General features: G+C 42.2%; 1 protein-coding gene and 1 long non-coding RNA gene across 4 annotated transcripts; one reads left to right on the top strand and one right to left on the bottom strand.

Moving 5' to 3' along the window:
* Positions 1 to 387: 387 nt before the first annotated feature.
* On the bottom strand, positions 388 to 14,933 carry LOC140426822 (PRELI domain-containing protein 1, mitochondrial-like). Of its 3 annotated transcripts, none has more exons than XM_072512044.1 (6): positions 14,798 to 14,932; positions 13,754 to 13,934; positions 11,893 to 12,115; positions 8,746 to 8,859; positions 5,893 to 5,971; positions 388 to 3,089 (listed from the first exon to the last, which is right to left on the bottom strand). In XM_072512044.1, exons 2-6 carry the CDS (start codon positions 13,843 to 13,845, stop codon positions 2,950 to 2,952), a joined length of 648 nt encoding a protein of 215 aa, XP_072368145.1. In that variant the 5' UTR covers positions 13,846 to 13,934; positions 14,798 to 14,932; the 3' UTR covers positions 388 to 2,949. The 3 variants fall into 3 exon arrangements, with proteins under 3 accessions (XP_072368145.1, XP_072368146.1, XP_072368147.1); XM_072512045.1 differs by lacking the exon at positions 5,893 to 5,971 and adding an exon at positions 8,065 to 8,274 and having other exon boundaries at positions 2,957 to 3,089; positions 14,798 to 14,933; XM_072512046.1 differs by lacking the exon at positions 388 to 3,089 and adding an exon at positions 8,065 to 8,274 and having other exon boundaries at positions 14,798 to 14,933.
* Positions 14,934 to 14,975: 42 nt separating this feature from the next.
* On the top strand, positions 14,976 to 17,720 carry LOC140426824 (uncharacterized). The gene is made up of 3 exons (XR_011948299.1): positions 14,976 to 15,212; positions 15,868 to 16,052; positions 16,734 to 17,720. It is a non-coding gene; the product is annotated as an uncharacterized lncRNA (long non-coding RNA).
* Positions 17,721 to 18,090: the final 370 nt, after the last annotated feature.

Genomic DNA, 18,090 nt, shown 5'->3' with positions numbered 1-18,090 from the left:
AATACATAAACGATCCAGGAAACTGATGTGTACGGGAGGAATCCAATGTACAAAGTTCTGTATCATATTGATTTGCCATGTTTGTCTTGCTATTTTTTTTTTGTTACGGGGGGGGGGGGGGGGGGTTTGTTTATATGGTTGAAAATTCTGTTAAAAATTCTTAATAAACATATTTTTTTAAAAAGATATTAGGAAGAGTCGTCAATAACAGGTTGATGGGTCAATATTGTAAATTTTGCTTTCCACATGCCACTGAGAACAGAGAATAAAGTACACCCTTACATTCTATTCATATCAGAATGAAACATCCCTAAAAGCTAGGGAAGCATTTCTGCAACATGAACATTTAGTTGACTAAAAACAGCACCGAAACGTCAATCAGTGGAGTAGTGTTCTGGATCAGTTATCTTTATTGCAGATCATTACACACGTATCTGTTTGTACAATGTAAACGGTAATATATCTGCATTTTTTAGTTTATTTTGACCATCAAATGGTAAACATAAATTAAAACTTTTGAGTTTACAGTACTTATGCATTTTAATACCTCATTGTTGCGCATCACATTCCTGGGCAACCAAATTATTTTTAAAAACAGTAATAATACATTCCTGGGATTAGATTGCAGGTACGCCGTTTGAAACTCTCCAACTGTTTGGATATTACAATAAACCTTAAATTCAAAGCTCACCTGAGGAAAATACCAAACACTTCCTCCCCCACTCCAACCAGTCAACCATGCTGTTAACTCAATGCCACCATACAGAAAACATAGTTCTTGGGGATTATGGTAGAAACCGAAATACAAAACTTTTGTTTGAGGGGACATAGCTTTAAATTGAGGGGAGATAGATATGACAGATGTCAGAGGTCGGTTCTTTACTCAGCGAGTAGTAAGGGCGTGGAATGCCCTGCCTGCAACAGTAGTGGACTCACCAACACTAAGGGCATTCAAATGGTCATTGGATAGGCATATGGACGATAAGGGAATAGTGCAGATGGGCTTTAGAGTGGTTTCACAGGTCGGCGCAACATCGAGGGCCGAAGGGCCTGTACTGCACTGTAATGTTCTATCTATGAAATTCTTTTTCAGAAAAATCTGGGATTTAAATTTATTTTACAGGCTCTGGGAGGATCTTCAGCATTAATAAGCGGTTTAAAAAACTGATTACGCCTCCCTCAACAAGCATAAGGTTCATAAGGTTTTTACAGCGAGACAAAGCATAGAAATGGAAGTTCACATCAATTCTAATGATTTTGAAGATTTTTGCACGTTAGTAACTAAAACCCTGAAAATATGTAAAATAGAATGCAACGCCAACAAAATACTTTGTTAGTGGGGATGAAACAGGGTTGGGGGGTTTATTCCTGCTATATGTTAACATATGGTCTTTTTGTAAACTTTGTAAAAAATTGTTAAGTTTCAATAAAAATATTTGATCTAAAAAATTTTTTGAAAATTTCCATCCGCAAGGACTTGAAGAGTACACCAACTGGAGGAGCAGGAATCACTGACAGCAGCTTCTGTATTTCCAATGCGGATGGTCCAAGTTGCTGTCAGTTTCAGTTATAACGTCAGAACATGGGCAGTTTCGCCGTCATTACAACTGCAAAATTTGGGCCATATTTGACTATGTATATTTTTAGTTAGTAAATACCATGATACCCATCTGATTAATACTTTATATTCACTGGGTACATGTTAGCTTGGTGTATTTAACTTGAATTTTGTGCGCTGTGATCTTGAACTGAATAAAGCTGTGCCCTGATCCACTGCTAAAGATGGTACATGGAGGTGTTGAAATCAAATGTCTACCTTCCGGTACAAGACAACATTCATATGGAAAGACAAAAAGGGTTAAAATTAAATAGAAAGTATTGGTCCAAAAATGGACTGAGAACCTCCACTCTATTATTTTATGAGGCGTTACATGATGTTGAACAGAACGGACTATTCAATACCTTGTTGCAATCAACAATGAATCTGTCTCTACATGATTGTCCTGTTCCAGACAGGTGAATACAGTGGAACAGATCTAGAACGATCAACTTGGTGATCATGTCCAAATGGACACCTACTACAGGTACCAAGCTAACTGAGCAGCACAGTGATTAGCACTTCTGCCTCACAGTGCCAGGGACCCAGGTTCAATTCCAGCATTTCCATCCCCGAGTGCATCATCTGTATTGTACAATTAAGTTAATTTAATTTTTTTTTTCTGAGATAATTCAGCAGTTTGTTAAAATTCACCAGATATTTCAGATACTAGATCTATTTATCATAGTTGTTTTTACAATCTACCCTACTTTCTCCAAATTCCCTGGAGAGAAGAGGTTGTTATGGTTTTGAATGATCAGAGCTCTACTTGTGTCATATTGCACTCCCACACAGCAAAGAAAGGTGTTTTAACGACTCTAGTTTCAAAGGATGTAGAATAAAACAGGAGCATTTTCTCTACCAAGATTCACACTGATCATTATAATTCCCTCTTGCAACTTGTCCACAAGTTCATAAAATAACATTCTATGAACAGAGCAGCTTGATGAGCTTAGCCAGGGGCAGAAGCAGTTTTTATTCATTCTCAGGATGTGGGCACTGCTGGCAAGGCCAGCACTTATTACCAATCCCTAATTGCTCTCAAGTTTCTTTGTTAATTCATTGCTCGTTATAATTACTGAACATTGAGGCTGTTGGCAGCTTCCATGGTATTTATTATTTAATCTGTGGGATTGTAATAATGGCTATTCACTGAATCTTTGAAAAATTACAATTGAATGAAATCATGTTCAAAGGTTTTGGGTCATATTTGACTGCTCTGCATGGCAGAAGCTATTTCAACTTTGTGTTATGGTGCACACATTTCACAACATGATGTGTTATACAGAGGTTTTGTCAAGTGTAGACACAAAATAATGGGCCTCCAAGGTTGAAGACTGAAAGCAGAGGTCTCAGACATAATGCGGTTTCTTCTGTGGTCCTGTTTTGCTGGCCAGATCCTTTGCTTTCTCTTTTGCTGCCAGGGCGGTTTCTTTAGCCTTCTCGGTTGCTTCTTTAGCTGTCTCTCTTAATGTCTTTGTAGGTGCTTCACCTGGGGAGTGGGAAAGATGAAACATTCTAGTCAGCTGGGGCATCTCTACAATTATGCACACACCATAATTCGCTTGATGAAATATTACAAAACGGCAAACTATTTAAAAAAGCTGGTAAAAAATCCTGCAATTTGTTTTCCCAATTTTGAAGTAATAGTTTTACCCTCATGATTCCTTCTTAAAACGTTAGTCAGATTATAGTTACAACTTACATCTTGTCCTGAGGGGCCTCAGCATCATGAGAGCATAAAAATGATCTTAAATAGGCCATGGCTAAAACTGTAGGTTAAACATGCTGGTAAAAGAGAATCACTCTACAAGCATGAATGTGTTAACAGAAATTAAGAACTATTTTAAATCAAGCAAAACACAAATGTTCATTATTTTGTACACTTACACAAAGACAAATTGTACTGATTGAATTATTGGAGTCTGACGTTGACTGTTGTGCTCTTCATTCACTTGCTATGAACTAAAGCAGCCCTCATGCTGACCTCTGTTGTTGGCCTCCTGCAGTACTAGAACATAAGGTCATGGAAAATCACCTCATCCTTTTTCAGGGTGTAACTTGTGGCCCGATTTTGTTTCCTTTTTCTCTGCAGGTTTTGGTTTTATTCTCCTTTTGCTCTTGTTTTTGGACAGCAGCTATTCAACCTGCCATTTATTCCTCCTCGACACATCTTTTGTTTTAGTTGTCTCAGTATCACCTCCTTATGCCTTGCACCACCAACTCTTTTGCCACTTAATATCTTCTGTCTTCCATCAGAGCATGGACCTTCTTCTCTTCTGTTCTTTTTCACAAAAGAGAAGGTCCATGCTCTAATGGAAGACAGAAGATAGTAAGTGGCTGGTTTAGCACAGGGTTAAATAGCTGGCTTTTAAAGCAGACCCAGGCAGGCCAGCAGCACAGTTCAATTCCCATACCAGCCTCCCCGAACAGGTGCCGGAATGTGGCGACGAGGGGCTTTTCACAGTAACTTCATTTGAAGCCTACTTGTGACAATAAGCGATTTTAATTTCATTTCCCCCCCCCCCCCTTTCATTTGCATAAAATCTTATTGGGAACTTTTCCCAGTTTTAATGTTAGGTCAACGATCTGAAATGTTAACACTGGCCCATAACTTTGGGGTTTTGCAATGATGCGCTCATCAATCCCTCTAGTAAGTTGTAGCTCAGTTGGCTAGACAGCTGGTTCATAATACAGAGCAAGCCCAACAGCGCGGGTTCAATTCCCGTACCGACTGAGGTAACTCATGAAGTCCCCACCTTCTCAACTTTGCCCCTCGCCTGAGGTGTGGTGATCCTCAGGTTAAATCACTACCAGTCAGCTCTCACCCTCAAAGGGGAAAGCAGCCTATGGCATCTGGGACTATGGCGACTTTACACACTTACGGGTTTTCCACGCAATTGCCAGAAGTGCTAACTTCCTCTGGACAATTGCGCTGGGCTGGGAACCATCCAACAGAAGTGATTTAAATCGCTAACTTCAGATGGTTTTGCCAGTTTTACCCTAATAGCTACTCTGAAAGAATTAGAATAGAAAAGAAAATCACTTCTAACTCCAGAGTAATACCCACACCCCACTCTCCCCCTCTCCCACCAAGGGACCCAGCCCCGATCCTTCCCCTTCGGTCCAACCCACTGTGACCCCGTTTTCCTGGTCTCCACACCCCTCCCACCTTCTCAGTCTCCCTGCTCTTCCCCACTTCCCAGTCTCCCTGCTCCTCTCCGGTCATCCTGCCCCTCCCCCTCCCTGACCCCACAACCCCTCTTCTAGTCTCTGCCCCTCCCCACCATTGCCGGAACCACTTACCGTTGAAACTTTCTTGTTCCCTTTAAATTGACCCTTAAAACGTACCCTTTAAGGTAGCTAGTGTCGTAAAAAGGGGAGGTTCCTTTCCTCCCTGCACCCGTTACTCCACGCCGATACAACCGGGGTTGCGCTTTGCTGCTCTGGTCTCATCCAGCCTGAGTGAGGTTGGGCAAGACAGGGGCTTTGGAATTACAACAAAGGTAAGTTCACCCAGAGTGGTAATCCGACGGAGATTGCCACTCTGAGCAAGTTACGGGTTTCTGTTTCTCTCTTCACAGATGTTGCCTGACCTGCTGAGCATTTTCAGCATTCTGTTTTTATAAATGACACTGCTGACTGTGGTTTATTGCCTTATCGTGAACGATCCATCATTTCTCTTCACAACAAACTCTGAAGGTACGTAAAACGGGCAGTCCCCAACAAAGTAGGCTGTGTGGTTCCTTCAAAACAAAAAGTCTTTAAAATGGAGAAGTATATTTCTGATTTCCCCAGTTATGTTTTACCATAACCATTGGAATGTGGTATTAACTGAGTAAACAATATCTAAGTTCCAACTAACCTACAAGAGGCAAGGAGATAAGAGAAGGACATGGTAATTTATTGGCACAAGAGGTTAAAATAACTGACAGAACTTCTTAATCCAGCACCAAATCTGTTGGGAAAAATTATAATTTTGCTACAGTAAATTGATTGTCAATCAAGTACTCCTCATGGCATATAAATGAATAACAATGCTGATCTACCATCAGACTTCTACTCAGTCCAACTAGATATTATTTACCTAGATATTGCATGACTCAGGTTGTATCTGATTGAGCCCAGCTACAGTTTCTTATAGAAAATAATTAGAAACTGGATTCCAGGAGGTCACCAATGTGAACAGCACTGTTTCTATTGGTATAATTAGGTATTTTCAAACCAGCGTTATATTGGTTCAGCTCAGTTTATGATCAGTGAAATAAAAACATGCGTTCTTGTGATACATGTACCTTGCATTCTAGTCAGAATATACTCAAAACCTTTCATAGTCTTGGTTATGCTACTCTTAAAGCTGGCAAGGCCGCATTCCTGAAGAAAGAAAAAGAACAATGACACCATGTAGGGAACACCTGTACAGAACATTTTAATTCAATCTTTTTTGGGGTGGATGCTTCAGGAAACTTCCATTTTAAGAACTTTCGGCACTTAACACCAGCATCAAGTACTTCCAAGGCACTTGGAGACAAATTAAAATAGCCAAAATTATCCACAAATTCAGATTGGAACTGAGTGATAATTAAATTAAAACAGAAAACTATTTTCTTTACATAGAAGCCTTACAAACAGATGGTGCAAAAACAAAATATTTGCATTTATACTTCTCTCAAATCATTTACTATTTAGTTTAAACATGGACACAAGAGCTGATCTCATGAGGTGAGAGTGACTGCCTTTGACATCAAAGCCTCATTTGAACAAGTGTGGCATCAAGGAGCCCTATCAAAACTGGAATCAAGAGGAGGAAATATTTCCACTGGTTGGAGTCATACCGAGCACAAAGGAAGATGGCTGTAGTTGTTGGAAGCCAATCATCTCAGTCCCAGCACATCACTGCAGGAGTTCCTCAAAGTTGTGCCCTAGGCTCAACTACCTTCCAGCTGCTTCATCAATGATCTTCCTTCTATTAAAAGGTCAGAAGTGGGATTTTTGATGAGGATAACACTATATTCAGCACCATTCACGACTCTTGAGATATGGAAGCAGTCTGTGCCCATATGTAACAAGACTTGGGCAACACTCAGTCTTGGGCTGATAAGTGGCAAGTAACCTTCATGCCACACAATTGTTGGGAAAACCATATCTATAAGAACTATATTTTTCTTTTAAAATTTGGAAGGACATTGCATTATTTGGACACTTGGATTTTTTTTTTGAAAAGGTCATAATTGTGGTTTGGGAGCAAGCATGCCTTTTCCAAGATATCACCTGATCAACATGGTACTTGATAGGGGAGAGCGGTTTGCTCGTTTGCACTGCAATTATTTTTATTGATGGAGAAAAAATGGGTTTAAAGGCAAAGGCAGTGATTTACCAGAAATCCCGTGACAGAAATTAGCTTTATGTTTTGAACTTGTTTATTTTATTCAGTTGAAACTAAACTGAGAAAGCAAAAAGCTGCCCAGCTCACATTCTCCTTTCCTTGTCTGAAACAGAGTGGTTTACAGTATCCAGCTAGGAATCGTTGGCAGGAATTCTCCGGTCATCATGATTTCCTTTTCCCTTTGACAGCGCACCCCCGCCAGTGGATTTTGTGGCGGAGTGGAGTGGTTTCAATGGAAAATCCCATTGACAAGCAGCGGGAGGATAGAATCCTGCCACCAGCGAGCGGCATGCGCCAAGAGATATCCTGCCCCTCATCTCAGTGAAACTTGTCTGTCTTTGGAAACCAAAGACCTGAGACAAGGAGGACTGATCCAGCAATATTCTCCTCCACACCAAAGTTCCATTGGCAATCTGTCTCCAAACAAGGGAGCTCCAGATCAACGGCGTTGCAACCCTGCAAACTACATCCTTTTTTAATGGTCTATTCTCCGACGCCCTTCCCTGCAGAGACCCATGTGGGTCTGTGTGTCTGGTGTGTACTTGTGCTGGGAATTTTAAATGGGATAGTTAGTTATACCTACAGATTACAATTGTGTGTGTTAACCAGACCTTGCAACTTGTTTTTAAAAAGTTTTGTTTCTTCAATAAATCAACCATTCTGAGTTTATTGAATTAAGCCTGGTTAAAGTCTCTATTATTCTCGGTCTAACAGTAGCAAAGGTAAATATTTAGTCATTGTGATGAGTGAATTAAATTTTAAGCTAATGGTGCAACCTGTGGAGTAATGGGGCTACATAAACTGCACACTCATCTCATCCTGGTCGTAACACAAGTGCCAGGAAAAGACCATCTCCCCATGACATTCAATGGTATTACCAACGCTGAGTCCCCAATTGTCAACATCGTGAGGGTGACCGTTGGCCAGAAACCGAACTGGACTAGCCATATAAACACTGTGGCTAAAGAGCAGGATAGAAGCTGGGAATTCTGCCACAACTAATTCCCCTCTTGCCTTCCCAAAGGCTGTCCACTATCTAGAAGGCACAAGCCAGGAGTGTGGTGGCATATTCTCCACTTGCCTGGGTGAGTGCAGTTCCAACACTGAAGAAGCTCAGCGCCATCCAGGATTAAGCAGCTTGCTTGATTGACACCCTATCCGCCATGAACACACAGTAGCAGTGTACAAGGCTCCTTTGACAGTATCTTCTAGGGTCATAGAGGTCTGCAGCACAGAAAAGGCTCTTCAGTCCATCATGTCTGTGCCGGTCTAAATCCGTGACCTCGACAATCTAGAAGAACAAGGACATGGACATGGGAAGACTATCAACTGCAAATTCCCCTCCAAGTCACACACCATCCTGGCTTGGTAATACATCGTCGTTCCTTTACTGTTGCTGAATCAAAATCCTGGAACTCCCTCTCAAACAGCACTGCAGGTGTTCTTACAACACGTGAACTGCAACGATTCAAGGTGGCAGCTCACTGCCACCTTCCAAAAGGCAATCCGGGACGGGAAATAAAAAATGTTGACCTAGCCAGTGACATCCACTTGCTGTAAACAAATTATTAAAACCTCCACATCAGATGAGTTTGGAGCGCAAAGACAGTATGCAAGTGAAATAGCATCAGGCATGTGATTCTCGAGCAAATTACAAAGCCAAAGGAAGGTCTGCAGCTCAATTCCTTTTTAAACTCACGATGAACTAAGCAGAATAAATCATTTACGGGAATTAAATGAAAACTTAAACCTCTACACCAACCTGAATGGCTAATGAGAAGCCATACAAGTTTGAAGAAATCCAAGCCTCACGTTTGATTTGAGTCCAGTTTTTATTTTCAGGGTGTATTCGATATTCACACCACTCTCGCACAACCTGATAAAAGGTTAAACATACAAATATACATTGACATTAGTGACTAAGGATCATTTAAACACTTCAATAATCTCTCATATTTTTCACCGCTTTCCACTTTCATTTAGACACCAATAAATGAAAGTCAGATTGTACCAAATTTGAAAATATTATGTTACAAATTGTAATAAAACAAATGGACAAATGACCCAAAAACATCTCGGTCTTCTTTTGATGAGCAGGCTTCATGGGCCAAATTAACTTTCTACAGTTCATTCTTAAATTTTTCTGATGTCATATATGGAATTACATAGACCATGAACATGGAAACAGATAATTTGCCTTATCCAGTGTTGGCGTTTCTCCTCCATGAGCAGTAATTCAAATCGTAGGTGCCTGCCTTTTCTCATATGCTCTATGTTTGCCTTTCTTTCAATGACCCATCTAATCAATTCTTAATTGTTGGCATGGGCACCAAATCCAGAAGTGCACCAGTTTCACAAGCCGGTGCTAAAAAAAGCTTCACTGCTCGCCATCCAAAATCCTTTCCAGTTATTATCGACATGCCCCCTCAAGAAATACCCTACAATCACTGAAGACACTGTTTCTAACAACCCTGTCTCATGCAATCATAAGAACATAAAAAATAGGAGAAATAGGATCCTCAAGCCTTCTCCACCATTCAAAACATAATGGTTGATCTGATCTTGGTTTCAACTTCACGTTCCTGCCTTTTCCTATAACCCTTCACACCCTATCATTCAAAAATCTATTTCCGTCTTGAATATATTCAATAATAGTCTCCATGGCTCTCTGGGTAGCGAATTCCAAAAATTCACAATCCTCTGAAAATATTTCTTCCTCAATTCGATCATAGAATCCCTACAGTTCATAAAGATGCCATCCAGCCTATTGAATGTGCATTGACCCTCCGAAAGGGCACGCTACCTAGGCCCTAGGTCCACTCCGCCCTATCCCCTTAACCCAACCTGCACATTGCTGGACACCAATCCACCTAACCTGCACATCTTTGGACAGTGGGAGGAAAACCGAGCACTTGAAGGACGCCCACCAACTCACAGTTGTACCCCATCTACAAGCTGCACTGCAGGAACTCACCAAGGTTCAAAAGGCAGCACCTTCCAAACACACGACCAGTACCATCTAGAAGGACAAGGGCAGCAGATACTTGGGAAGACCACAACCTGAAGATTCCCCTCCAAGTCACTCACCACCCTGACTTGGAAATATATCACCATTCCTTCACCGTCACTGGATTAAAATTTCCTCCCCAGCAGTACTATGGGTATACCTCAGGGACTGCAGCAATTCCAAAAGGCAGCAGCTCGCCACCACCTTCTGAAAGGCAACTAAGGATGGGCAGTAAATGAGAAGTTACGAAACTTGTATTGATAGAACACATCTGGGGTACAGTACATTTCTGATTAAAATCAAATTACTGCGGATGCTGGAATCTGAAACCAAAGAGAAAATGCTGGAAAATCTTAGCAGGTCTGGCAGCATCTGTAGGGAGAGAAAAGAGCTAATGTTGAGAGTCCAGATGACTCTTTGTCAAAGCTCTGATTGCTACATTTCTGATTGCTGTATTATCAGGAAGCAGAAGCACCAGAAAGACTGTAAGAAATGATTTACAAGGATGATATCAGAATTACGAGGTTATATCCCCCAGGAAAGGAAGGACAGGCTGGATTTCATTTCCAAATAGGGCTCTTTAATACGGTGAGATGCTTCAAAAAAGTAAACATAGTAGATTTCCAACTAGAAGTAACAAACTAGTGGCCAAGGAATCAAATAGAAAATTTAAAATAAATTACTTTACCCAGAGGGTAGTGAGAAAGTGAAGCTTACTATCACAAGTAGTTGAAGCGAATAGTAGAGATGTGTTTAAGGTGAAGCAAGATAAGCATATGAATGAGAAGGGAACTGAGGGCAATGCTGATGGAGTTAATGAAAACTCAATCGGAGCGTAAATGACAGCATGGACTAACTGGGCTGAATAGCATGTTTTCTGTATGCAACAAAAATTACTAGCAACCATAAGTACTTGAAAGATGCAACATGCAATAATATGGCACGATTAACATAGGAAAGTGTGGGGGGGGATTGGAATTAAAAAGTGGTCACATGGGTAGAGGGGGGTAAAGGATGTGAACTGGCATTTGAATGTCAAGGAATTTAATTCAACGACAGAGGGAACATGTGGGTTTTGATAAAACGGGCACAATTGAGAAACAGAACACAATGCGGGATAGGATGCGAGGAACAGAGTTACGGTTTATGTAGGATGGAGATGTGGAGGCTTGCGAGGAATACTGGAGAACAGAGGGGTTTGTTATGTTTAAAGTAACAGACGTTTTGGAACAAGCTCAGAAACTGTGACAGTACTCGTTTAAAGTTCATTACCAGCAATCTTTGCGAACAGAGATATTTGATGCTGGCTGGTTCTAAAGGAATTCAAAAGATGGAACAAGTGCCACAGTACAGGTAAAGTACACTGGTTAGTTTACAATTGGAGTACTGTATGCAACTCAGGGTGCACTATTAGAGAAATATATTAAACATGGAATGGGTGCAGTGAAGATATCCTAAAATGATAATACTAGTTATGACAGGTTATATTTGGAATGCTTCACTGTAAGTAGCTAATGATTCAGAGAATATATATGAAAAGGAGATTAAAACATTTGAAATGAAGTATGGAAGTGGGATTAGAGCTTCAGTTGGAGAGCTAGTGCTACCCTGGAGAATATGGCTATATGTAGAATTGTCCCAAGTGTAGTTAAGCATTCAAGGATTCCACGTCTACATTTGCCTTCAGCAAGCTCTTGGTTCTCCAAGGAGACAACGTGAAGATGAGCAAATTTCCCAATAGAGAATTCCTATACCTCCCAACATCCAATGACACAACCACACTACGAGTTATATAAAATATCCAACTGCTCACTGATTCTAGTGAGGAACAGTTGCTGAGGAATTAATTCTAGGTGTAGAAACATCTACTTTTATTTTAAAAGTTCAAATGCCAAGACATACCATAAGTCGTGCATGATTTATATTCCATGTAAACGTAGTTAAAGTTTTGTGCTTCAAATCCACTACTGAATCTTCTAGAACGAAGGCTGAGTGGGCGACATGAGTAGGAAACAATCTCTCTGCCCACCGAGGCACTATGCCTGTCTTGGTGAGTAATCGTCGGGAAATCACTTTGTCAGGAGTTACCTCACGGTGGATGACATCCTCTGTAAGAACGTGCTTGCTGGGAGAGTAGAAACATTGAAATGGTGATGATGTACAGGAAACTGCAGCTTTCAATCAATAATGTATTTTATCGTACATTACTCCAAACAACCCCATATTATAGAAATTATTTTATTCCACCCAAGAAACCAATTAAAATGTTGTATTTTAGATCAGTAACACTGACTAGCATTCTTCCTCATGGGATAGTATAAAAATAACTGAATTAACTGGTCATTCATTTCATTAATTGTGGAACATTAATAGAGCAGAATAACTGCTATTTCGTCCACATGACAATCACACTTCAAAGATAATCAATTCTCAAGTGCTTGAGACATTTCAATATTTACTCCCAAGTGTTATATGTGGAATGGCTGCTGCACAATGGATTATTTTCCATTCCACCCACAGGCAGGTGGAGAATGAAGTTCTCTGCATCCCGTCCAAAAAATGTCTAACCACAAGCCGAACAACTGCATCAATAATGCGTCCAACAGGTTGATGTGATGTGTCTAGCAGGTAGGCGAAGAGAGTTAGCGTGTTTCTCGATTTTTGTGCGCTTTGCACTTTTAGCTTTCAGCCGCACGAAAAGCAGAGCCTAGTGAGCAAGTCTCCCCCTGTCAGTGCAGAACCTCTCCACTGACAAGTTCTCTGTGGTACCTGCATATGGTGACACAAAATCTGTATCCCTAGTGGCCCAAGGATAATGCTTCAGAGCAACTTGGATGAGGTTCAGTGCCCAAACATGCAGTACACAGGCCCAATGGCATGTGGACGTGCCCGAGCCTCATAAACCAGTTATGGACAAATAGTTCCACTGCCTAGTGGATCCTCAGAGGAACCAAAGGCTAAGCGAGTAACAAAAAATCACTTTGTCAGGAGTTACCTCACGGTGGATGACATCCTCTGTAAGAACGTGACAAAAAATCTGGAGTGAAGCATACCGGCAGGCTGATGCCTTAATATGTAATCTTTCTGGCAATTAAGCAATTACAATTGTATTTCTTTGGTCGAGAGGGGGCCATCCCAGGGTCTCCATGGAGCTTGCGTCGGTTTCCTCTCTGCAGAGTTTCGCTGAACAGATTTACCACTGTTTCATAAATTGTATGGCTGCTAGAGAGGCCTGCACAAATATAATTTTTTCTATTTGCCACATGGGTCACCCCATTGCTTGGAGATGCTATTGATCTGTGCTACATTAGTCTGGTGTAGTTGTTGCATGTACAAAAGGAACTGTTAAAAAAAAAATTTCAATTAAGACCATTACAACCAGCAGAGCCATTTAATTCAATTAGATTCAAACCGTTTATTTCAAAGATGAAAAAAAAAATGCCTGGCAACCAACTTCCTAATCCAGTCCCTGCTGTTCCTCATGATTCAAATAAATATATACACCCCAGAAAATTAATTTGCACTCACTTTTTTAAAAAATTTGGAATACCTGATTATTTTCTTCCAATGAAGGGGCAATTTAGTGTGGCCAATCCATCAACCCTGCACATCTTTTGGGGTGTGGGGGTAAGACCCACACAGACACAGAGAGAATGCTCCACGCAGACAGTGACCCAGGGCGGGATCGAACCTGGGTCCTCGGCGCCATGAGGCAGCAGTGCTAACCACTGCATCACTGTGCTGCCCCTTAATTTGCACTCACCTGTATGGGTTTGGATAGCGCTGCCAGAATGCAGAAAATACTTGGTCCCATGAACTCTTCAGATCATTCAGACCCAGGAAATACTTCATCATTTTTCCCAGAGGATAGGAATGAACCAACGAAAATGGAACTTGTGCCTTGGTCGAGTGGGCAGAGATTATTAACCCTTGATGATGATTATCTAGGTTATTTTAAAACACAGTTAACTGTTGCAATCGGATTAATGGCAGCATATAAATCAGGCCACATTATTTAATTTCTAATCTCTATGTTTCTATCTTCTTCCTGATAGCTAATATTCCTTGGCTCATCAATTTCCCTTCCTGAGGCTGCATATGTCCCTGCATTTTCCCCTCCTGACCCACAGAATTGTTATGACACAGAAGGGGCCATCTGGCCCGTCTGCACCGGCTGTCAAAATGAGTATCCTGGCTTTTTTAAAAATTTGTTCATGGCACGGGAGTGTCGCAGGCTGGGCCAGCATTCACTGCCCATCCCTAATTGTCCTTGAGGGGGCAGTTAACAGTCAACCACATTGCTGTGGATCTGGAGTCACGAATAGACCAGACCAGGGACGGAGGACAGATTTCCTTCCCTAAAGGACATTAGTGAACCAGGTGTTTTTTTAACTACAATGGTTTCATGTTCATCATAAGACTTTTAATTTTATATTCTTACTGAATTCAAATTTCACCATCTGCGGTGGCGGGATTTGAACCCGAGTCCCCAGAGCAGTTCTCTCCTGCTTAGTGCCATTCCCCTGCACACGATCACTTGAATAAAAACCTAATGCCCGCTTAAATGCCTGGATTGACCCTGCCTCCGCCCACATTGCAGGCCGTGCTTTCCAGACCCCCTCCCGGAGACATTGCCTCTTCCCCACGTCCAGCCCAGCCCCTCCACGGCCATCTCTCGAGTCCAGAGGAAGGTCAGACACATGTCCACCAGCCGACCTTTGACTCCATTGTTAACCTCCGGCTGGCCGTTCAAGTTCGAGGTCGCAGCCGTGGATTCCCCTCCCTCCTCAGAAGGGTTGGCTCTCACCTGCTTCATGTTCCCGTGCGGGGGTCGCGGGTCGGAGCCGCCTCCGATCACCAGCAGCGGCCGCACCGCGCCACCATCTTGCCGCCTGCCTGCCGGCCGACAAGAGGTCCACTTCCGGAGCAAAGGGCGCCTGGGGACGCGCAGGCGCCGGGATCCTGCCACACACAGGCTCAGGTCTGTCCTGTCAGCCGCTGAGAGACGTTTGAAGTGGAGCTGAAGTGAAGTCTGACAGAAATGTGATACAAAATCATGATACCATTAAAGGCCGGCAACAGCTCGGTCCTTTTCCTTAAACCTGAACTTCAATATCTATCAGACTGGAGGTGACCTCTGGTGGATCACTGCTAGTCTGCATAGAAATTTATACTTCAATATTTTTATGAATAATGTACTGTTAAAACCTTAAAATGCAGAGGTAACAATACTTAAGATCATAAAATGATAAGACTGCCTCTCATGAATGTTCCAAATCCAACCTGATGATGCTGGTGTAGATGTAATATGTATAGTACTCATTTGTCTTGCCAAGTTGTATTTAACTTGATGATAAACAGTCAAAGTCTTCCAGTTGATGACAAATTATTAATTATTTATTGAGTAACAAAATAATATACATGTGAGGTCTTTTACTTTAATACTTTGACTAGTAATAGAATTAACTAAGATTAGATTAAATTAACAATGAATATAATACACCAGGCATTGTCAAACCAGGGGGTGCGACCCGCTGGTAGGTCGCGGGCAGGTGTCGGGAGGGTCGCGGAGCCTTCCGTCGCAGCGCTCCCGATCGCGCAAATCTGCGCGCAACAGCCGCAGCAGCCGGCTGTTAAAAACGCCGGCTGCAAGCGGCCTTCAAAATGTAAAAAATAATGCGACCGCACTGCACATGCATGCCAGATCATCGGCGCGCATGCATTTGGCATGCGTGCGCAGTGCGGCCGCTTTTTAAAAAAACGGTCGCAGCTTTTTGTTTTAGAAGTTCGGGTGGGCTTTATTCATTTATTTTATTCATCTAATTTTAATTGTTTTCATTTATTTTATTAATTTTCTTTTTTTTTTCTTTTTACAAGTTTGGGGGGGGTTTATTTGATAACATTTTACCGGGGAAAAATGCAGAACTTTGGACAGATGGAGACTCCATACTTTCCGACACCGGAAGGCTTCTCCTTCATCCAACAGGTTCCATTGGAGGAGCGTGTACAATGGCCAAAGGGACCCAAAACCATTTCCTCCATTTTTGTCAGCAACAAATAAGGTAAGAGAAAATGGTGGGTCGCGCAGGTCGGCCGGCGTGGGTCGGGAAGGTCGGCCGGGTTGGGTCCCGAAGGTTGGCCGGTTGGTAAAAACGGGTCCCCGGGAAAAAAGTTTGAAGAACACTGTAAATCACTACACTCTGAGCTGGTCACTTCTATCCTTTAGTTGCAATACACACACACTAACCTAAGAAAGAGTGGGAAACTCCTTATATAGTTCCTGTTAGTTGTTGCCCTCTAGTGATCATCTGACTGTACTGACTGCACGTTAACTAATTATGTATTAACATATACAGAGATCACTACAGCTGGCACGGCTTTGCTCGGGTTCCCAAACTTCCAGCACAATGTTGGCATGACTCTCAAGTCTTGCAAAAGTTTGGTGACATCAGGCCACAACATGGTCCCCAAGCAAAGCAGCAGCATTGGGCAGGTGAGGGGATAACAGAGGTGAGGTACAGTTTGGGACCAATGAATTGAGTGACAATTTTTGTGGGGAGGAGGCATCAAATTTCAGCAGCCTTACTTACAAATAGTTTGAATGCGGCCAATTGCATATGGTGACCAGTATCCTGGTTTTGCCAGGGCTGTTCCGGTCTTTCATTTAACTCCCCAGTATCCCAACAGTTTGTTCAAAATAGATCAAATCTCTGTGACTGGATCCTGAACTTTCTAACCCACAGGCCACAATCAGTAAAGATAGGCAACAACACCTCCTCCACGAACAGCCTCAACACTGGAGCCCCACAAGGCTGAGTCCTCAGCCCCCTACTATACTCCTTATACACCTATGACTGTGTGGCCAAATTCCCCTGCAACTCGATTTTCAAATTTGTTGATGACACCACCATAGTGGGTCGAATGTCAAACAATGACAAGACAGAAATGAGATAGAGAATCTGGTGAACTGGTGCGACGACAATAATCTCTCCCTCAATGTCAACAAAACGAAGGAGATTGTCATCAACTTCAGGAAGTGTAGTGGAGAACATCCCCCTGTCTACATCAATGGGAACGAAGTAGAAAGGGTCGAGGGCTTCAAGTTTTTAGGTGTACAGATCACCAACAGCCTGTCCTGGTCCCCTCATGCCGACACTGTAGTTAAGAAAGCCCACAACCACTCTACTTTCTCAGAAGACTAAGGAAATTTGGCATGTGAGCTCGGACCCTCACCAACTTCTACAGATGCGCCATGAAAAGCATTCTTTCTGGTTGTATCACAGCTTGGTATGGAGCCTGCTCTGCCCAAACTGCAGGAAACTACAAAAGGTTGTGAATGTAGCCCAGTCCATCACGCAAATCAGCCTCCCATCCATTGACTCTATCTATAATTCCCGCTGCCTCAGAAAGGCAGCCAGCATAATTAAGGGCCCCACGCACCCCGGACACACTCTCTTCCACCTTCTTCCGTCAGGAAAAAGATACCAATTTGAGGTCACGTACCAACCAACTCAAGAACAGCTTCTTCCCTACTGCCATCAGAGTTTTGAATGGACCTACCCCGTATTAAGTTGATCTTTTCTCTACACCTTGCTATAACTGTAACATTATATTCTGCAGTCTCTCCTTCCTTCCCTATGTACGGTATGCATTGTTTGTACAGCATGCAAGAAACAACACTTCACTGTATACTAATACGTGTGACAAAATTAAATCAAATCAAATCAAAATGTTCTGTTTTTTTAAAATCAAAGAATCAAACGACGCATTTAACCAATGTCTTCATAAGGTTGGCCATATTCCGGGAGATGTCATCACATGACCTCTACATTAACTTGCCCTTCGCCTATATTCCTGCCATTGGTCACCCAGCATGTGAATCATATTGGAGCCCTGCCTTCCCAATGATTTTAAATTGGCCGGAATTTTCAATTTTCTCTTTTACGAGATCTGCTGGACCAGGCAGGAAAAGTGGTGTGCAGCACATCGGCTGCATAGCCAGCCTTTCTGACCACTTTAGAACAGAAAGATCCTGGGGACATGTCGCATGCTGTCATGGTGGCAGGACAGGGCCTTAAAGAGTCAGCAATTTCACCTTTC

This window comes from Scyliorhinus torazame, chromosome 7 (assembly GCF_047496885.1).
Source record: "Scyliorhinus torazame isolate Kashiwa2021f chromosome 7, sScyTor2.1, whole genome shotgun sequence".
In the NCBI taxonomy this organism is placed as follows: Eukaryota; Metazoa; Chordata; class Chondrichthyes; order Carcharhiniformes; family Scyliorhinidae; genus Scyliorhinus; species Scyliorhinus torazame.
This window is presented reverse-complemented; position numbering and strand designations above follow the sequence as displayed.

Coding starts and splice junctions, on each gene's coding strand:
- LOC140426822 (XM_072512044.1), bottom strand. CDS start 13,845: ATGATGAAGTATTTCCTGGGTCTGAATGATCTGAAGAGTTCATGGGAC. Junction 12,116..13,753: donor CGCTATCCAAACCCATACAG/GTGAGTGCAAAT, acceptor CTACTCTCCCAG/CAAGCACGTTCTTACAGAGG. Junction 8,860..11,892: donor TAAATCATGCACGACTTATG/GTATGTCTTGGC, acceptor ACCTTTTATCAG/GTTGTGCGAGAGTGGTGTGA.